This window comes from Zingiber officinale, chromosome 2B (genome assembly GCF_018446385.1).
Source record: "Zingiber officinale cultivar Zhangliang chromosome 2B, Zo_v1.1, whole genome shotgun sequence".
NCBI classification, from domain to species: Eukaryota; Viridiplantae; Streptophyta; class Magnoliopsida; order Zingiberales; family Zingiberaceae; genus Zingiber; species Zingiber officinale.
The window spans coordinates 116,120,375-116,143,293 of record NC_055989.1 but is presented as its reverse complement, the minus strand read 5'-3'; the positions used below and the strand labels follow the sequence as shown (position 1 = coordinate 116,143,293).

General features: G+C 34.9%; 1 protein-coding gene across 4 annotated transcripts; it reads right to left on the bottom strand.

Moving 5' to 3' along the window:
• Window positions 1-326: 326 nt before the first annotated feature.
• Window positions 327-21,750, bottom strand: LOC122046881 (cyclin-dependent kinase E-1-like). Of its 4 annotated transcripts, none has more exons than XM_042607812.1 (6): window positions 21,578-21,750; window positions 8,513-8,545; window positions 8,231-8,348; window positions 1,572-1,787; window positions 1,434-1,503; window positions 327-649 (listed from the first exon to the last, which is right to left on the bottom strand). In XM_042607812.1, the coding sequence occupies exons 1-5, from the start codon at window positions 21,733-21,735 to the stop codon at window positions 1,435-1,437; spliced, it is 594 nt and encodes a 197-aa protein (XP_042463746.1). In that variant the 5' UTR covers window positions 21,736-21,750; the 3' UTR covers window positions 327-649; window position 1,434. The 4 variants fall into 4 exon arrangements, with proteins under 4 accessions (XP_042463746.1, XP_042463745.1, XP_042463747.1 ...); XM_042607811.1 differs by having other exon boundaries at window positions 327-596; XM_042607813.1 differs by having other exon boundaries at window positions 327-585.
• Window positions 21,751-22,919: the final 1,169 nt, after the last annotated feature.

The following is a 22,919-nucleotide window of genomic DNA, read 5'->3' as shown; positions in this document are numbered from 1 at the left end:
AGAAGCGGGCAAGAAATGTTCTTTATAGAACGTTTAGTTTGTACAAATAACCCCTAATAAATTTAGAAAAATAATATGCTCAATGACACATAAAAATGATAAGACCCACAAAAAAAATAAAATGATGGATCAAGAATTTGTGTCAATTTTTTCTTAAGATTTTTTCCTTAAACATATCATTGCTCATAAATTTATGTGGGATAAAAATTTTCATTAAAATATAATTATCAAATTATTTAAATCATTAATAATCAATCAAAATATTCCTAAGCTTTCGCACGTAGACACTGTAATGAAAGAAGCCATCATATCATTCCAACACAATGTTACAGGAAAAGGCCATTCCATATGAATCTGGCTACGCCGGCGGACATGAGAAAATGTTTATTCCAGTAGGAAATGGAAATTATCCCAGAACAAATTAAAGTTGATTAAACGATTCTACTATTCTGTCACAGAGTGCTGTTGCCTCCCATGAGAAAGCCAGTTTACATAATGGTTTCTTTTTTTTGCATTCCTTTTTCATTGTTGGATGATGATATTGGTTCAGAAATCATAGAAACAGCTTCTTTCTTCCGTTATCTTCTGTAATGATGCTGCAGTCAATTCTTGTATTGAGAAATCTTCAGATTAAAAAATCTGCATTTATCTATTCAAAACGAAAATCTTCAATAAAAAATAATCGACAACAGTGTAGCAAATAATATGGCAGCAATTGCTGTTTTTTCCACAATTCCGTGAGAATTAAGCATGTATTGGGGCTCATGTTCCGGCGCTAAATCATTAAACAATTGAAAATTGGTCAACTGACTCTCACTAAATCATTTACATGCAATCTTGTATTGCTTTCCTTCTCATCACCTTCTCCTAGTTTTCTACTCTGGTAAACCAAGCCTACCAAAACCCAAATGAAGCGTTATGCCTATCCATTCAGATACTTGCATGAGTCATCGTAAAACTCTCCCCTAACCAAAGCCAAAATCCTCATATAGGGTCCCACTGCGGCGCTGGACGATCCAACTAAGGTCACTTTTCCAAATTGGTAAAGTGCAGTCGCATAATCCCAGTTGTCCTACAGGAAAGGATACCAGCCTAAACAGATTGGACACTTGGATGAGCTTAACCCTCCGTGGAAAAACTTGATCAACACATTTCACAAGTGGAAAACAGGGGACAATCAAAGAGCCAGTTGAACGCCACAAGGCACAGGCTGATTTACAACACAAAATTCTAAATCCTAGAATATTTTTCTTGCTAATGAGAAAAGTAGAGTTTGAACTAGCATGAGTCTACTTAAAACTTTGAGATTAGAGATGACTCCCACTGCTCCTGTGGAATCCAACTAGCATGAGTTTACTTATAACTTTGAGATTAGAGAAGACTCCCCCTGCTCCTGTGGAATCCTATGATACTAGAAACTCATAAGCAATTACCTCAAAAACGCCTCTTCTGTTGAGGATAATTAGGATTCTGCATTCCCATTCCTGGATCTTTTCGTCTCAACTGCTTTTAGTAGACAAATATTAACAACCAAATCAGAGGGGAAAAAAAGGAAAGTTGCTAAAGATTACCTGTTGCTGATGGCCATGAGCACCAGCTCCACCTCTTTGCAAAGGAAGACCACCAGAATTTGGAGGAGCAATGCCAGCTTGGGATGCAACGTTGAAAGATGTCATGTTTGCGTTTGGCATCCTTTGCATCCCAACCATATGTATAGGCCGAGGCATGGATCTCGAAGGACCAACAGATGCTGCAACATTTCCGGAAGCAGCATTTGCAGAAGACACCTAAAAAAGAAACATTTAAATATTTTACCAAAGTAAATTACATGAATATTTACTTGATTGGAATTTTTTAAGACAATTGATATCTGGCTATAGATCCACAGCATGGCCCATATATCAAGGAATAAGTTCAAGAATAGTTTATACATGAAGAAGATACAAACTACAGAGAACAATTTGAAACTTTGATAGTGATATGGAACCAACAAAGGTAAAACAAGAATACGACAGTTTCATACAACTCTAAAAATCTAGAAACCAAAAAGTAAAATAAACACTTCAATTTAGTTTAATTTGATTAGAAAATCTTTACTAATGTTTTAGTAATTGTGTCTACTAGAACGAGTGTCTTGCATTGGAAAGGAGTATAAACACTTGCAACACTGAGCAGGATCAACACTAGAATTTCCCATCCTCATGATAAACATTACTCCTACGAAATTTGATATTTGAATTGGTTAATCCATGTGTCTAGTAATAGACATTAGCTGAAGTCAACTGGAAGTTTGACTAGACTAATTAGAATTGGAACAAGCATGAGTATAAAATATGAATCCAAATTAATTTCAAAGAGAATAGTGAAAGATTTGATAATTATGAGATTCATAACTCATGAGATTATGCAAGATTATAAAGGAATTAGTTTGACAAAATAAAAGAGTGATGAAGATTACATTTGTCAACATCAATAGCTAATTAATGGAAGAACCCATGAAAAAACATATATTCTTTCATGAAGAAAGGAAATATTTGAGAGGTTAATCAATGGCTGATAAATAGTTTAGGAAGGTGAAAAAAAATGTAATTAGATATTCTGATACACATTTTATGGGAATTAATTTTGTACAAATTATGTGATTTCTTATTAAGAAATATAATAAAGTTATTTCTAGATAAATAATACAAACATTTATAGAGGAATTAAATCAAATAAATAATAATAAAATAAAAGTTAATGTTAAAATTTAATGAATCAAAACTTAAATATTTAAAATTTTCAAAATGTATTGATACACTTATTTTTTAAGTTTTAACCAATTATGTGATTGCTTATTAAAGAAATACAATAAAGTTGCTCCTAGTAAAATAATATAAACATTTATAAAGGAATTAAATCAAATAAAAATAAAAAATAAATGCATGACTGTGAAAATTCAATGAATCAATATTTAAATATTTAAAATTAAATATAAGTTAATTTGTTCAAATTAAAAATACTAAATGTTCATCAAAGAAAAAAAAAGAATAAAGTTGTTTGTTGATGAAAACAGAATAGAGATTGTTATATTATGATTGTGTTTTATAAAAAATTAGAGGGAAGAGTTGATGGGAATCAGGTCATTAATACTTAATTTCAATTTTAAATTATTTATGTTCATAAGGATAAAGTTGTTCATGGATGGAAACAGAATGGATTGCTAAAGGAAATTAGATGGGAATGAGGTCATTAATGCTTAATTTCAATTTCAAATGGCTTGTGTTCATAAGGTTTACATTTGTCTCGGACCAAAACTAAAGTTTATATTGCTCTTACTGAAACAGTAAATAGAGGTGGCACACTTAGTACAAGATTAACATGTAGCTTTGTCATGTGCAATCTGTTTTTGATTTTGACGCACAGGGCCACTGATTGACATAGAATAAAATGTTAAAAAATTTAAACCATGGATTACACAAGCCAATATGATCATGCCCATTAATATAGTTCTAAAACTGTTTAATCCAACATGTAACCAATGTTATTGATCATATATTTGTTTATCTAAATATTTTCTCTAGCTAACTAATTACACATAACTTCATATGTTAGAATTTAAGCACGTATTCAACTAAGATACAAATCATGAGAACCACCAATACCACAAAGTTTGGATGAGAAAGGCTGATAGACAAAGTTAATATTTGTCCAAATGTATAAACAAAAATCTTAATTCATCCTTAATAAGGCTAATTAGTCACCTATAAGTGGATTTAAGAGGTACCTCAATATCCAAAGGGTGAGTTAAGTGGGCACCCAAAAAAGTGACCCATCACCTAGCATCCAGATGTGATGCAGAATACGAATCACTCTCACAATGTTGTGGTAATGAATAAGGAAATATTCTCCTAATTTGTGATTCGAATGAATCAAGCATGTTAATACTTGTCTCCGCTTGATATGAGTGAAGGCATTATGTAAAGGAGTTGGGGAATCTTTAGTCTCTTACTTCCATCTGTCCATTCCTGCCCAAGGAAATGGCAAGAATTAGAGCAAGAGAAGCTTTTCCCATACTTTTTTCCTTTGATCCTTCCCTTATAGGAAAATGACCATACAAAGACAAGGTCATCAAAGTTGAAAGATCTAAATAGAATAATTGTGCTAAAGTTGATTTTAGAAAAATATGAACATATGTTATTAGTATTATATTCCACATGTCTCCTTTTGATCTTCCCATTGTAGTGAAAATATGTAGAGATAGTATTATTGTGCTAAAGTTTATTTTAGGAAATAATATATTAAAGAATCTGCTCCACAAGTAAGATTGAATGATCAGATCATAAAAAATTTTGGGGGATAAATAGATAACATTATTCATGGTGTCCTACGAAACAATTGACAAACTTAGAATAGGAGATTTAAATGGACATTGGGGGGTGATCCTATAAGAAGTATAAAGGGGAACATAGAGGTTTTGCATCTATAAGAAGTATAAAGGCTAACGTAGAGGTTTTGCATTGAGAAAAAGAAATAATGGAGTAGTACAATTTTGGTTTTTGTTGCATCGAATGAACTTATGATTGTACACTCTTTAGAAGAGAAATGAATATTTAATTTGCTTAAAAAGTAACAGCAATCATAGTCAGATAGATGTTTTCAGTTACTATGAAGGTAGATAAAATTATGTGTAGAAATAGTAAGAAAATACTTGGTGAATGCCTTAATAAACCAATACTGGCTAATGGCATTAAATACGAGTCATAGAAAATGTAATAAAAGGAAATTTTATTTGAGATGAATTAAATGGAAAAACTTTAAAGACAACAAAATAAGACTTTTCAAAGATAGAATGATTAAAGAAAAAGTTTGGAATGAAGAGTTACTAATATTAATGTTATGTGAACTAGATGGCAAATAAAATTAAGAACATAGCGACAACAAATTTTACAAAGTATAAAGGTAGGTGTAAGAAATATAAGAAGAGTTTAAAGACTATAAGAAGTAAAGCTTATAGATTATCAAAATTATAGAAATGAAGATGATTTAAATAGTAATGAACTATAATTGAGGTAAAAAAGTCAAAAGCATCGCACACTTTAAGGCATGCAATAAGAGTTCCATGATAGCGAAAGGACTAAATATCGAATTCGATTTTGATCCATAAAAGACGAAAAAACAAAAACTCTAATTGATGATAATGCAATTAAGGAAAAATTACTTTTATGAACTATTTAATGGCAATCTACAATTAATTTGGTTCAAAAGAATGACAATTATGGTAAATATAGGAAACATAGATTTATCTGTAATATTAGATCAAGTGAGGTTAAATATGTTTTAAAAGAAAATGAGGGTGAGTAAAAGTGTCAGTCTAGATATAATTCCAGTAGGAAGAGTTCAAGCGATCAAAGTGTAATTTGATTACTAGGTTATTCAGGCACAAAGTGATTCCTAAAAAGAGATGGAAAGTATTTTAGCGTCTATCTATGAGAATAAAGGTGATGTACAATGTTCTAATTATAGAAGAATTAAATTGATGGTAAACCATAGAACCATGGAAAGTTATTTCATGTCTATGATCAACCATTTATGTTATTTATTAAATTAGACAAGAAATGAAATAATATGATGAAAAGAAGGATTTGCATATGATTTTTTTATTCAAAGAAATCCAAAGGTTCCATAAACAACTATTGTTGTGGGTTTTGAAAAAATTAATTCATTTTCTTTTCTTTTATATTTATAAAATATGCAATAAGAAATTATATTATCAATAAATCTTATTGTTGCGTGTTATTTGCAAATGATATTATGTTAATTGATAAATATAATTAGATTAAAATTGAAGATCAAATTGGGGAGAAAAACTTTAAAAGTATTATAAGTAGAATGAAATCTAATTAAATAAAATTTAAATTTAGTAAAAAAAATTGATGAAATAATTAATATGAACAAATATAAAATTCCAATAAGAGATTTAGACACGAGTTGACTAAATGGTGTTGTTTTGATGTCATGTTTGTTGCACACTCTTAAAAATATTAAAATGAATTTGAATAAGCAAGATTTAAAATCTCGACCTATATCGAGGTTTCGGTCCCGGATTGGAACGATACAATTTCGGTACTATATCGTGTCGTGCCAACATAATTTTGGTATTTTTTAAATATAAAATAAATTAACTAAAAATAAAAAATTTAATCTAAATATTTAAAATATATATATTAAATTAATAAGATAATTTTATTATGTAATAATTAAGTCTATCTAAATTATCTCAATCATAGCTAGGAGCTAATTAAAATATTAACCTAAGTTATTTAAATAAACCTAAGTTAAAACCTTTCACCTCTGCCCACCTGTTTTGCGTCACGATGCGTCATCAGTGTCTGAATGCGTTGTCGGGCAACACATCTGGACATGTTGGGCCGACGCGAAGTCTCTGGATGCATCGCTAAGCCTTGAGGCACGCCGGCACAGAGGCATGTTGGTCCGCGAGTGAAACGAAATATGAGATTTTAAACTATGCAAATAAGTTTTAATCCCTATAGTTCTCATCATTAATAAGCTTATTGCAAGTTTAAAGTCATTTGAATTAAAATTTTAGAGCAATAATTTATAAAATAGTACAACTTCTAATAATAAAAAATATAGTAATTGGATAGTCAAATAAATATAAATTTTATTATACTATATCATGCTGATAGTTGACATGTTGTTCAATGTGTCAAAAGCGTGCATAGTAAAATTAAGATGAGTTTTAGCCATTTAATTTTATTCCACTTAAATTTGTACAATTAATAAAGCTATACTAATTAGATAGTTGAGTTAAAAATGATCTTACTAGTTCTTACTGCGATGGATACTGAGATGAATTCATATAAAGTTTACTTTCTTTAACCATATTTGTTTGCTTTTGGAAATAAAATTCACATAATCAATTAAATTAGAATTTCATGAAACAAACTACAAAAGATAATAAAAAGTAACTAAATTTATCATGTCCCATGTTGAAGTGTTGGCGGTACAAAACTCAGTACCAACACAAGCAACAGAAGAGACGAGAGAATACTAATGATAAGTAGTGTGTTCCTATACCTAAAATTAGTCCTACACCTAATTATACTCGTATCCTTTTTAGTAACTTTATAAATCTTTTTTTTTTTTCATCTTTTACATTTTGTTCACTAACTCAAACCTTTGATTCATAATTGTACCATAAGTCCTATTAGAGTGTTATAAAATCTTCATTATAGCTTTAAGGTACAAGACAATCACACAAGACTCTATTAAGCTTTCTCTATTTCAATTGCGTGTTAGTAATCTTGTTAATGGTATTTTCATCAATATTACTTTCTTGTTCAATATAGATAAATTAAGGTATTGTGTATTGTGTAAGTGAGCACGAAAGAAAATAGATTAAGGTAGTATGATATTCAAGGATTACCAATATAATTAAAAGACTTGAATCAAGAGAAAAGTGTAAGGGGAAGAGAGAATAAATAACACATTAGTCCATGTAATAAAAATATCTAGTTAAGTATTACTACTTTTTACATATATGTTTTGCATAGATCTGAATGGAAGAATAATTGTACCATTCCAAATAGTTAGGTAGGACAGTTTGATGACGATGATGGTGATGTACAAGATCATGAAACTTACCTAGTTAATTACTTAGTGAGGTAACACCTTTATTATCAGCTTCATTGCAAATCACACATATTACACCCTTGTCTATGTTCTCAGCGATAGTAATCATAGAATTTTTTGTGCAATTCCTATGCACTATGATCAAATCAGAATATATGAAATTATAGCAGCTTGTGATATAACTGAGAAACATTGAACATTTAAAAGGGAAAAACACTGGTAATTCTCTGAATTAACTTCATTATTTAAATAACATATTCCAAGTTCAATTATCATGAAACATCAATTGAACTAACAGGAAGCTAGGTCAGTATTTGGTTAGGTGGGTCAGAGTAGTGTATTAGAATTAAACAAAGTACCAAGTTCAACCTGGAAGCCAAGAATAATTAATAAATTAATATTCAACATTTATGTTTTGCACTAGTACCAACTTGAAAGCAAGCCAAAACAGAGGCAATTATGTATGTACATCCTTGTGAAATTGTAGCGCTGAAAGGTAACTTGTCATATTTCACATGGCATATGATGCACAAAGCTTGAAATCAATGAAGAGATGCCATCAATAAAATAGAACTTTCATAAATCCAGTATCTACTTTTGGTACCGGCTGAGAAGGTTGGACAGGAACTGTTCCCTCAAAATCTGCAGTCTGATCGACAGGACGAGCAGGGTAGTTAACAGTTTTTTCTCCTGGCTGAGATGGCACTAAAGCACTGAAGAAGTAATATTTTTTAATCGTGATTTAAATGTGAAAAAGTGGCATACAGTAAAACTAGCAATAATAAAATATTCCAAAGAACAAATTAAGCTTAATTGCTAAGTGAATATTACAGGACGTGATATGATACAGTTTAATATATATATAATAGAAACTTACTTCCGTCCTGGCAGAGGATCCATGCGGAAGTACCTGGAATGAGAAAGCAAGCCAATAATTTTCTAACATAAACAAGCGATAAAACTGTTAAACAAAATCAACACACAAATATAAAATAACACACATTCAAAACCTCAATCATATCTAGAAAAATTTAAAGAGAACTTGATGCAATATGAAATAATAATTGATAAAGATATAGAAAGTTTCTCAGCCTGATTCTTTAATCCTACAGGACATGAGCAAAATATCAGTGCAATGAAAACTCATTTTGCATAATTTTAGCTATAGAAATGTGAAAAGTTGATGAATTGCATGTTGAATGTGGATTATCATTTGAATTTTCAAAGAAATGTTATTTGATAAGTACCAATTAGTATGCTATGCAAACCCAATTAAGTTATTGCACTAGTAAAAGCTTAATGGTAAGACATGGTAGATCAGTGGAAGGGACTACCTATGAATCATGGAGGCTTATGTTGACAACTTGACAATAAAAAAATCCATTGCAAACATTGTGCTGACTTCATATAGTCTATCCATGAGTCTAACAAGTTTATGAACTTTCCACTTCCAATTAGGCAATGACAATTAACATAGAAGATTCTATACCACTGTTATGAACCAAAGCAGCCAGTCTCCTCTTCTTCCCATTTATATTGAAATTGTTAGGGACTTGGTTTTGAACAGCTAGGGGCTGATTTACTAGAATGTTTATGTAAAATGAACATAATACATAGAGATACAAGACCACGTAAGGAGCTTAACCCTAGTTCTGATACTTCCATAGTTAATTTTCCACAAATCAACATGTCAGAGTTGAAATGTATTTCTAGTGCATGCTAACCAGCTCATCTTTGCAATCTACCAACATTGTTGTTTCCTTGTCCCGTAATTCCTCATGGTGCAACTCTTTTGGCATTGTTGTCCAATTTGTTTGACTTGTGCCTCCCTCAGATTTATGGATTGCCACATCAGCTCATGTAATACCTAGAAACAAGGGCTCTCGACCAGTAGCTTAGACATCATACCATAGCACAACCTTCCTTGATTGATTAAAGACCTTACCCTGGTGCACTCTAGGTCTTCTCCAACATTGTTTTCCTTGTCCCATAATTCCTCATGATGCTACTGCCATCAGTGAACAATTCCTTTGGCATTGTTGTCCGATATGCTTCACTTGTGCCTCCCTCGGATCTATGCCTTGCCACACCAGCTCATGTGATACCTAGGGAACAAGGTTCTCAACCAGTAACATAGACATCACACCATAACACAACCTTCCTCAATTTATTGAAAACCTTCCCGTGGTGCAATTCTAGGTGTTATCCAACAATCAACCAGGGAATCCTCCAACCAAGATCCATGTGAAGCACACAGATCAAACAGTTCATCAAAAGCAGTTGATGAATAGCTTCACAGATTTGCACATCGCTAAGCATATGACTTCACCAGCAGAGAACACTACTATTATCTTTGTCCCAAGCAAACATACCTGGGCTTCCAATCTCAACGCCTAATGGATTAACATTTCACAAACACAATTGAGTATTGAGTTGGTAGCCACTACCAATTCACCATCACTGAAGGCAGTGCTGACCATGTTTCATCCTTCACCTTGTACTGTTGTCTCCTTTGCCTGCAGTTCATCCCTTCTGTTGTGATCTCTTGTTGCCACAGAGTTCACCTTTTTTGCAACTACATCAGCATCTTCCGATGAGAACTGGGAACCAACCCCTTATTGTAGTGATTTTTCTCCAGTAAGGCAATAAATCCATCAATAGTTAAAATGACAATTTCCTCAACAATTGTGTAGCACTTCATCCTACAACTCCTCAAGATGGGTAGTAAGTCTGCCAGTAAAAGACACATTTGTTATACACACGTGGAGTATAAATGTTTACTTCAGTGGTAACCCTCCTAAATTGCACCATCGCATTTCGTGACATCCTTAGTTATGGAGATACTTCTACTGCTTCTTTGACACATGCCTCTAGGTCATAAACCTAGATTCTCAATTCAGGAGTTTCTTTGACACATACTTCTTAGTTATCATGAATATAAATATCTGGAAATTCATTATTATACATTTCCCTCTTTTTCCTTTTCACAAATGCCCCATCTTCAATATTAAAACATTCTTAGACATCCATCTATGAATGATCATCCGGTAAACAAGGGTCCTCAGCTTCTGTAATATATTTATCAACAAACTCCATATCTGATAGATATATTGGACCATACAAATCCCCTTTCTCTTGTCAAGTTTTCTTGCCTCAATTCAAGTTGAAGATTTTAGTTGGGTATAAACAAGGATATTTTTACTACTACAAATGATTTCTTCTTTTAGAGTACATATGTTCGAGTGTCCTCCAATTTCTCTAGCATAACTTACCACTACAAGTTAGGCTTAAAATGAAAATGTCTTAAGACATTCTTAATCATAGCTTTCCCATCATAAAGCTATATAACTTTTCTTAAGAAACATCAGGTCTTATTTTAACTACGAAGTTAAGGAGAAAAAAAGTATTCAAACCAACTTTTACTTCCACATCTAGATTGAAATTTTAATAACAATGGGACCTAAAAATTTGAAAGCATCAAAATGACAATTTGTTACATTATAAATGTGTTGTGTAATAAAATTAAATAATAAAACTATAATTAATATTAAAGCAGTAAGTTTATAAAGCTATAAATTTAATCGAGTATCATTGAGTTTCTAAACATGTCGATAACGAGCTTCAATTTCTTTATGCCCTGTTTACCCTGAAGAACAAAATAGGAAAAAGGATGGATTACATGAAAGTTAAGATAGTTTCTGACTTTCTTCATTAAACTGGCATAAAATGAGAAATAGGATGGACTTACAATTTTTTCCCAGATCAATTTTGCTCATTTTTTTCATCCACCCGAACCTAGAAGGAACACATTTTCTTTCTTCCCGAGCTAACAGTTTGTCTTTTCCGACGGTCTACCATTGTTTGTCACAAGCACAACAGTGAGCTCGCAATCACGGCCTAGCCACAAGCTGGTGGCTGCAAGCTAGCTGTAGCTAAGGGACCACAATTTGTGGTGATGGCCTGGCTTCAACTTGAAGCCACACAGTAGTTGCAAGCTCACGACAGGCCCCCCTCCTCATTTCCTTCCTAGGAAATTATTTTATTTTCTTTTCCACGGTGAATTATATTTCCCTAGAGATCATCCATCTCTCCTCTATCCATCTGCTGGGATAAACAGAGAATTAAAGTTTTAAAGTTCAGCCTTTGGCTCTATCTATTGCCTCATTGATACATCTCATAGTCGGTTTTGCATCACATGTTTCAAGTAGAACTACATCGATTTCCAAAATCTTTGATCCCATAACACAATATCTTACACAGTCTTTGTTTAAAATCTCTTGCAAAAGAAATGTTAGCCCATTCCTCGGATACAAATATTGACCTAAGAGTCTTTTTTTCTAGCATACTCTTTAATGTGATATAATATGGAAAATCTTATCACAGCAAATCACCTACCTAAATTTTTAGTACAAGTACTATTATGTGATGATAAATAAAGACAGTGATATGCTTTGCTTTTGAAATAGTGAATAAGATCTAAACAATGTACTAGTCAAGGAAACCAATTTTTTTTCTTCTCTTCCAACAATCTTCTTGCTGCTACATGGTAAAAAGTACTCAGTCATGACCTGGATAACATTTTCTCACCAATCAATGTATCAATTCATCAAGCAATTGAATTTTTTATATGAATCTTTAACATTACCGTAATCTTCATAAGTTTACTTATTTTCACATTCATATTCATTGTAATTTGCTTTTTACCAAGTTTAACTCCTTTTAGTACAAAAGCTTTCATTCCTCTTCCTGCTCGCTTAATACCGACACTAACACATTTTTTCACTTAAACATTCTGTCATATCATCTTTCAAGCCACTAAATATCTTCAAAAACTAATTTTTTGACATCTCCAGAAACTGTGAATGAGGTGTAACTTCATTTCTAGTTCCAGCTAGATGATTCTTCATTCTAATAACACTGCCCCAATATTTATTTCTGCAGCAATTGCACTCCAATCTCATTTTATTTCCTTCACCAAGTTCCTTACATCATTCCCACGTAATATCAGTTATCTGTACTTTCTTTTTGGGAGCATATAGTAGCATAAAACTAACACTAACAACTAATAGAAAAACAGAATACTGAATTGGGTATATTAGTATAATACCACTATCCAATATACAGTTTGATACTTTGATTAAATCAAAGAAATAGAATAGTTAATTAACCATCACTCACCAGTGTACTGGGAATTATATATTGTTTGCCAAAGAAAGGTTACCTTGCTTGTTGGAGAGATAGCCATTGGCCACGGACAAAGAAAAGACACAGTTGTCAATTGAAGAAGAAGAATCAAGTGAGGAAGAGAACCTATAGTGGGTCGTTAGCCAGTCAAGGGTCATGCAGACGAGATAAAAATATGTTGGTGTGGTGTTGCTGGTCGTCTTCTAACTGGCTAGACAGAGAGGAAGATGTTTAGAGCAATCTGGTGGTGAAGGAATAAGAAAAAGGCCAGTGGAGGAATGACCAGTGGAGAGCAAGTCTTAGACACTGGTAGTAGTGCAAGCGGTGGATGCTATCTTCTTCACTATACTAGCATGAGACAGGAGGATGTCTTCTTAAGTTAAATGCCAAGGGAGTGTTGTTTAGAGAGAGAAACTCTCCCTTCTCTCTAGGGAGAAGGTGACGGCAAACCATCCCAAAGTTCATATTGGCAAAAGTGCTCTTGTTCAACGGTTTCTAATTTGGGAGGTTCCCTGGATTAGATCCTCTCGCACGGGCAAGAAGGCTCCCCTTGGTAGTTTGGGCATTTTATGTGCAAAGATTTCTTGGTGTTGATTCTTAAGAGTTATGGAAATCATCTAAGAAGATTGGGTGGGGTTCTTGTGGCTGGTGATTCAGAAAGAATCAAGCTTTTCGACGCTGGTGACAACTTCTGCTGGTGCTGGATGGAAGAAGGCTGACGTGGAGGGCAGATGATGTGGAAGGTATGATGATGTGTCTTGTGTAACCCATCAGTGGCGACACAGTGGATCCTTGTGGCTGGTTTTCGCACAAGGAAATTCCTCTATTTGGAAGGCTAGCAGGTTTTCTCCATTTACTTCTGGATTTGGGAGACAAATCCTGGTCATCTTTGGAAATGATTTATTCTCGCCTTTAAAGCAATCTGATTCATATTTATTTGGTAATTCTAGCTGGATTTGTAAGCTTGCTAATTGGCCACCACTTTCCAAGGCTGCCAACCTATCAAATCAGCATTCCAACTATGTCCCACTTACCGAATCAGGCAAGGAATCGCAGGCATGGGGGTAGAAGGCGAATTGCGGCAGCAGCACAACAGCCGGTGGTGCAGCCTCTGGTGCAACCTTCGTGGCCTTAATCAGTGTTGCACGGGTACCAACTATGGACTCCAATGATAACCCGGCGGAACAACAAAATCAGGAGGGCTTCAAAAATAAAAAATGTTGGACTAATCTGTTCTCTTCCAACAGATTTTTCACTGACGAAAACGCTTTACACTTTGTTCAACCGGAACTGGGAATGTTGCAATGTTGCACTGGAGCTGGAGGATGTTGACACAATTGAAAATGCCATTGGAAACTACTTAGTCGGGCGTTTCGTAGGATGTTTCCCGGCTGGCATAAAAAGCATGGCGAACAGGTGGAGGGTCAACTACGAAGTTCAACTACATAAAACCATGTGGCTGCTATTTAAATTTCAGAATGCGGAGGATTGTGGCAAAGTGTTACGTGGTCGTCCATACATTGCGTTAGGTTGCCGCTATACCTGAAACCTCTTCCCACTTGTTTCTTTTTTCGGCGGGAGGAGCTCCAACGGCTGCCGATTTGGGTTCAAATTTCAATCTCCCGCTAGAATGTTGGACGGTGCAAGCTGTGAGCAAAATAGCCTCGTTACTTGGCAGGTCACTCTATACAGACCAGGTGACGAAACAAAGAGGGCGAATTAATGTTGCCCGACTGCTTGTGGAAGTAAACATCACCAAAGAACCATTGATTGTTATCCCCGTCATGCTGCCTAGCGGTATTGAGATAGCCCTACCCCTTCATTTAGAATCAAAATTTAAGTTCTGTTTGCAATGTCAGCACATGGGTCATTATCAAGAACATTGTAAGAGTGATGATCAAAATGATTCTCGGTGCAGTAAGTCAATTCTGTCGAATTCCAAACCACATGGGAATACCCTTATTCCAGAAGCTGCATTGCATGACAATCCTGAAATCAATTTGGGGCCGCAGGAGGTTGGCCAAACAGATAACTAAAGAGAAACTTTGCAGTCTCAGCAAGATGGCTCTCACCTGAATAAAGGCAAGGAAATTGTACCTGTTTCAAGAACCCTCCAGCTCAATTCAGAGACCACATTGCCTAACAATCTTCATATCAGTTTGGGGCAGCAGGAGGCTAGCCAATTAGCAAGTCAAAGGGAAGGATTGAAGCCTGATGGAGTTCGGCCGGATAAAGGTAAAGAAATTATACCTGAGAAAAGGGTGGTTCAGCAATATGGAAGAAGGAAAGGAGGCCAGAAACATGGTTTGGTACACACTGGCACAAATTCAGGATCTGTTGCAGAAATCGGCACAGGTTAAAAAAATGTCCATTCAGAAACTGAGGTATCCCATAAGTCAGCCCCCATGACCCGGAGCATGAGCAGGGCTATGGGTGCCACAGAACCGTCAGGCAAGCAAATAGAGATGACGAGCAAAGGAAAACAAATAGCAACAGAAAATACAACAGTACCAAAATGGTTACTGCAAGAGGATATTCCTTATAATACTGAACCTAGTGGGAGAATACAAAGTGAACCGGCCCGAGAAGCATGCTAGCTGGAATATACGAGGCCTCAATAAAGGCCTCAAGCAAAAGGGAGTGGAAAACTTCCTTTGTACTAATAAATTAGCAGTGTTAGGAGTGCTGGAAACTAAACTATCAGCACTGAGTTATCAGAAATTGAAATTGAGGTGATTTTCAAGATGGAACAACTAGATGTTCCAGATGGTCGGAGTAGGATATTGTTGATATGGGATGAACAAAGGGTTGAACTTGAGGTACAGGAATGGCATGATCAGTTTGTGCATTGTAAAGTGCCTGTAAAGTGACATGCAGATCCATAGCTATCATCTTTGTGTATGGCAGATTGACTGCTCTGGGAAGGAGACCGTTATGGGAACACCTGCAGCATCTATCAGATGATATAGCTTTGCCTTGGGTTGTCATAGGGGATTTCAATGCTTACCTATCAATAGAGGACAAGCATGGTGGAATCCCTCTCTCACAAAACAGTCTTACGGAGTTCCAAGATTTTGTTGCAATTGCTGATCTAGAGGATTTAAACCATACAGATTGCAGATATACCTGGTCCAACGACAACATGTATAGTAAACTTGATCGAGCACTAGTGAATAAATATTGGTTGGAGGCTAAGCTACAAAGTTTTGCTAACTTCACTCCCGCGGGCTACTTGTGAGATCATTCGGCCTCTGCATTGTCTCTATTCTGAACCATATCATTCAAATCCTCAAGTCATTCAAGTTTTTCAATATGTGGGTCAAGCACAACACTTTCCTGGAACTGGTTAACATCAAATGGACAACCTACACGCAGCAGATTGGGCAGGGAATAGCTCAGTACAGAATTGTGCAGATTCTGAAACTTCTGAAATTGGACTTAAAAACTCTTAATACCATGCACTTTCAGCACACATTTCGGCACAAGCAGCAGCACGACTGAGATTGGAGGAAGCTCAAGAAGCTGGACTGTCTTGTGGAACTATGGTTGCCAATTACAAAGAAATTCAACAAGCTGCTTCCCGATTAAATTCAACTGAACACAACTTCAGCATGCAGCATGCCAAGCTAGATTATTTCAAACAGGTGGACCGTATCTCCTCGTTTTTTCATGCGATCGTACAAAGAAATAACAAGCGCAATGAAATCACAGTGGTAGAAAGTGAGAATGACAATCTTCCTGAATCTTTTAGGGAGGTTGTTGGAGTATTTACTAATTACTTTCAGAACCAACTTGGCACGCAAATAGACAGGACTGAATTCCCAACATCCTGCCTGAAGGTTGGTCAGATTCTTTAACGGCTCAGCATGTCTGCCTTCCTACAGCTGAGGAGATCAAGGAGGCACTCTTTGACAAAGCGGACTAGCATACCCCGGGCTCTGATGGCTATGGATCGAGGTTTTTTAAGCAAGCTTGGGACATGGTTGGAAGAGATTTTTCTGACACAGTCCTGGAATTCTTCAACAGTGGGAAGTTACTTAAGAAATGGAACCATACTTTGATTTTTCTAGTCCCGAAGTCTTCCCATGCCTACAAAGTCGTATCGAAGTTATTGGCAGGTTGTCTAGCAAATATCATGAACAAGTTCTTACATCAGTCACAAGTTGCGTTTGTAAAGGGCAGGTTCATTATAGATAACATCCACTTGACTAAGGAACTTTTTAGAAAATACAATCGAAAGTGATTGTCTCCGAGCTGCATCATGAAGATTGACCTACAAAAGGCATTTGACTCGGTCCACTGGAATTTCCTGAAGTAGGCACTTTCGGGGTTGCAAGGAAGTTTATAGATTGGATTATGGAATGTGTGACCACTAACTCATACTCACCATTAATGGAGGGACTTTTGGGCTATTCTGTTGAGCTAGGGGGTTGCAGCAAGAAGACCCATGGTCACCATATCTATTTGGAATATGTATAGAAATCTTTGGGAGACAAATTCAACAGTGTAGAGTTGGTTCGGCCTTCAGATTTCATCCCCAGTGTGCACCCCTAGGACTAACCCACCTAGACTATGCTGACAATCTCCTATTTAGCAAGGGTGATGAGAATTTAATTAGAACCTTATCTACCTGTCTGCATGAATTTGGGGAAATAGCGGGTTGAAATCATGCATTTACTTGGCTGGAGTTGAGGATAGGGTCCGCATGAGGTTGTTGTCCATCATGGGCTTTCATAAGAGATCTATACCGTTTAGATATCTTAGGGTTGCCCTTGCAGCTGAGCAGTTCGGCGTTTTAATAGTTGGCCAAGACACACTCTATCATATGCAGGAAAGGCACAACTTATTTCCTCGGTGCTTCAAGGAGTGGAATGTTTTTGGATGTCCATCTTACCAGTGTCTATAGGGTCATAGACATATCTATAGAATTTGTAGATCCTTTATGTGGACAGCTAAGCATCCTCCGGTATCTTGGCCCGATATGTGTAAACTAAAGGAGGAAGGAGGATTGGGATTACAGGAGTTAAAAAGTTAGAACTTAGTTCTGCTAGCTAAAGTACTTTAGCGGATTAAGGTAAAAGTAGATGCTCTTTGGATCAAATGGGCCCACCATCGGTATCTAAGGCGTGCAGATGTGTGGTCCTAAGAAGTATCTCCTTCATATACACCATTGATTAAGAGGTTACTACTAATACGGGACCGAATTCTTTCAGAGGCTCACGTCTGATGCTAGACAAAGACTAGCAAGATGGTTCGCACAGGGCAGTGGAGTGGCGCAATCATATGATTTCTTTAGATGTCATAGTCTAGGCACGAACAGTGTGGAAAATTTAATTGCAGCCGAGTCATGCTGCCACTTGTTGGATGCTGGCCTTGGGCCGTCTTCACACTAAAGACAGGCAGGAGTAGGATAAGCAATGTGCATTTTGTCGACAAGTGTTGAAAACAAAGGAACATCTATTTTTTGGGTGCCCCCTATTGCTGAGTTATGGAGGAGGGTCAGAGACCGGCTCCATATGCCATAGGAGATGTACACGGGCTCTAAGAGTATTTGAAAGATGTTACCGTGGGAATAGGGTATTAACAAAGGCTCAGTACTTGGCGTTGTCTTCGTTAATACACTATGTATGATGAGTTAGAAATAAATGTATCTTTGAGGGTGAACAATTAAGTGTTGAGAGAATATTCAAGAGTGTGTGTATACATATATATAGGTCTTAGGGGTGTACTCTGATCTGATGCCGTGTCAGTCATAAATAGCCACTATAGACCATTTTCTGTACTCTTGAACTAGGATATGAAATTTTTTCTTATCAAAAAAAAAAATGGAGGATGCCTTCTTCACTCATGGACAGTGATGAGAAGAGTAGAGAGCTTCAGACAGACACTGCAAGTTTGTACAAAAGAGGAAGAGAAATTTGAATGGAATGGACCAAGCTAATTTAATACTCACACTTCTTTCATTCTTTGGCTTCAAAATGTTCCTTCACATGATCAGATGAAGACCAATGTGTATCAAATAGATACAATTCTATTGCAGATCCGATTTGAATCATATGATTGGAATTGCAAATCATACAATTCTAACAATGCTGTCCTTCAGTTTTTCTATTTAATTTTTCCATCAATCATATTATTCTCAAACACTGGAACACATTTTGTTGCATTAAAGAAAGAATAGGCATTTGATTGAGACAGTAAGAAAATTGCCCTTCATATGAGGGCTTCTCTCCAATTTTGAAATGATATGGTTCTCACATCATGCCATCTTATAAAGCACGTTCCTGTCCATTTCTTATGGTCGAGTTCCTTTTTCTATTTCCTTCCCTCATGATACCAATCCTGTATTTGCTAACACTTGCTTTATTAATATCTTAGCCGCTAAGAATATTAAATTGATCCCTTAAACCATATTTGTTTAAGGAAAAGTTTTATTTTAATTTCCTTTAGAAAAATAAAATTTAACAGCTACAAAGAGATGCAAAATAAATAGTTAACATCAATTGTTTGGCATATTTATATTTATTAGAGTGGTACCATAAATATTTTTTCCTTTTTTATTTTAAATAGTTTCTTTTATTTTCAAGAATCTGAAAACTGAAAATAGAAAAAATTTATGAACCAAACAAGCCCTATGTTTTCAAGTGTCAAGTGTTCTAAGCTACAGAATGGCGATCATGTTATTCTTCAAGTTATATTGAGCTATCATTTAAATTGATGTGACATTCTCGGAATCCACTCTTTTCTCTTGCTCAATAGACCCAACACAATAGTTGAAATGCTTTCCATAAGTACTTCATGGTCTACTCAATCTTGTGATTGATACTAGAGACTTGACTACTACTCCAATGAACAGTAGAAGACCACAATTTAAGCTCAATGTAGTTCCTTCACCAAATACCCTGCCCTAACAAACTTACATGGTCCTGAACTACACCTTTGATCTTGGCCTTCATGTTAAACTAAGAACTCCTAAATGCAATATCTCACATCTCCTTTCTCATTACATTTCATATGCATCTCTCCAAAATATTCTACTTTAGATTGTGTTAGGATACCTCAGATTAGCTTAGAGGCTTTATCAAATCTGAGATGAAGATGAACTATGATAGACAAAATAGAAACATTATATTCTATTGGTATTTGGGAACTTATGACTTTTCCTTCTAGCTATTGTTTGGTTGCAAATGCTTGTTTACTATAAATCATTCCCTAATGGCTCAATTTGCAAAACTTAAATCTCAATTAGCAGAGAAATCGTATACACAAAAGATATATAACATTAACTAAAGGGACTTATTCTCTCTTGTGGCTATGTCAACTTTAGCTTTTTTCACATTGGCGGCTATATCTATGTATCAATTGGATGCCAAAAATGTCTTCCCTTTAGGATGAATTAGATGAAGAGGTATAGGGATAGACTGACAGAGAAACCTACCAAGCTTAGTGCCTGTGTGGAAATTGAAAAGGTCACTATAAAGAATGATTTGGTAAATTGAATTCTATGCTAAATTTTTTGTATCATCAAGTATCTCAAAGCGAAACATTCAGTATTTCTCTTTACCTCTTAGTTAAAATGTACCCTTTTCATTGGTCATGTGGATGACATCATGATTGTTGATGATTCAGCTGAAATCAAAAGGTTGAAATTGTACGTTCATCAACACTTTCAAATCAAGGATTTAGGTAATTTGAAGTATTTATTGGCTTAGATGTTGCTCAACAAAAGGGAGACATTGATATCCGTAACAAATTAATGTGTTTGATGTGGTAGAGGAAACTGGTATACTAGGATCCAAGCTATTTGATAGCCCTATGGATCTAAATATCTGGTCGATGGAAGAAAGAATTGATTATATGATCCAAGGAATGGTCCAAGTACAAAATGGAAGGAGTTTTATTGTTGTACTGTTGGAAAATAAGCAATGTCACTGTCTTTGAATATCTCAGAATATATTGTCATTTATCAAACATTTCACTTGGTAGTCAATAAAAAGGCAACCTAGTGCACCTACCAATGCGGGTCCACGGAAAGCATCAGACCACATTGAGTCTAAACACAGAAATTCAACCAATTCAACAATGTTTTAAATAGAATGAGATTTTTTGTGTAATTTAAACATAACCATAAATGTGAAGGAGGTTTAGAAAAATATCAAAAATAAAGATTAATTTTTAACAAAATGATCTTTGTACAGTAGAATGAAACTTCCAAGTTCCTATAACAAGTAAAAGGCAACCAAGCCCATAGTTGAGTTAATTGAGCTTTATATGTATCAGGGTGTAAAATTGGATTCTTAAGCTTCTTCTTTATTTATTCATTTTTGAAATTGGAAGTATGAAATTTGAAGTGTAAACTGAATACATGTCATGTCAAAATGGCTGACTGATGCTTAATAGCTAGCATAAGAATTATAAGGTATCACTTGAAGTCTTCAGCAAATAGCAAGGCAATAAAACAGGAAATGGCACAACCAGTTATCCATGCACGTATCCTGTTTCAAAAAACTATTCCACCCAGTACATTCAGTTATCACTGGTCAACGAGGGACAATTCCACAGATTTCCCAGTGTTGGTTTGGGTGGTCAATTGGCGTGGGTAATCTATGACACATTTGCTTAGTACTCTATAACTGAATTTTTTTCTAATTTTTTTCTCAATTATTTTTTTATTCTTCTCATTTTTTTGTATAATATTGGGTCCATGACATTGGACAAAAATTTTAAATCTACCTACATAAAGAAAAAAAATCCTTACTCATGCTCAAGTGCTTGTGCTGCAGTTATACGCTTTCGAGGATCATACCTGCCAAAGAGAATAGTTTCAGATATTATGATATGCAGCAGTATCACAGTAAGATTCGGATACTGATAAAATACAACAATTCGAAATTGCTGACAGAAAAACAAGAACATCAAGCACTTAAGGATCCTATATTCCAGATAAAGGAAAATGTTTTGGGTTGTTATTCGAATCAAATGATGAAAATAACAGTATGGATCATTAGAATGGCAAAAAATTAATGTCAATCTCCATTCCTATCAATATGGTTTAAAATCTCACACTGTTCTAGGCGGCAAAGTCAAAACTTGTATTCCAATACCAACCCTTAATACTAATAGACATGGGTATTCCCACCTTCTTCGCCCATACTAATGTAACCAATGAGTATTATATTATGCTGACAACTTAGAATACTAGGGCACACATCAAGATGAATCTAAATAATATTTTTTATTTTTTTAGAGTACAAAGTTCTATTCAATCAACACATTGAAGTAATAAGAGTGAAAAAAATTTAATTCAATTATCTAATTAATTAATGTAATCTTATTAAAGAAAAGTATTGGTATGGTACAATAAACTTAAATTGAATACGTTATTGCTAAAAAAAATATTTTTAAAATTTATAATTTTTTATAATTTATTGCTCTAATTTTTTTAATAATTTTTTAATTATTATAAACATTTTTTAAAGCAAACAAGAAAAGTAGAGGAATATTAAATTAATCTTATGTTAATTCCTCTTGAAGGGGAGGTTTGCTGCAATAATAAAATTGTAATAGTGTGACCTTGTGGTCATGGGTTCAAATCTTGAATGCGGGCGAAGGTAGCATATAATATGTAGGATCATAAAAAATTTAGATATCTCCACAATTGCATGATATTATCCACTTTAGGCCTAAACTCTCATGATTTTGCTCTTGGGTTCTACCCAAAAGGCCTCATGCCAATGGAGATTCTCATGTGTTTTCAATGTGAGACTATGTTTGCAACCTTGCAACTCCAACATAATAGACCCAACATGGTCCAACCCTTCCTACCGCGCATGGACCGGAGCTTCATGGACTAGACCGTCTTTTTTTAATTCCTCTTAGTATGCTTGGGAGCATACAACTACACAACATGAGACCAAAATTGTACCATTACAGTTAAAATCTGAAACTTCAGCATAACAAGGTTAATTCGTATCAAGAATGATAGTTTAGTTCAATAATCATTTTACTATGAGATGAGCTAATTGAGAGATAAAAGAAGACAGACAAGAACAACCACGACAAAAACAACCAAGCTTTTTCCCACTAGGTGGGATCGGTTA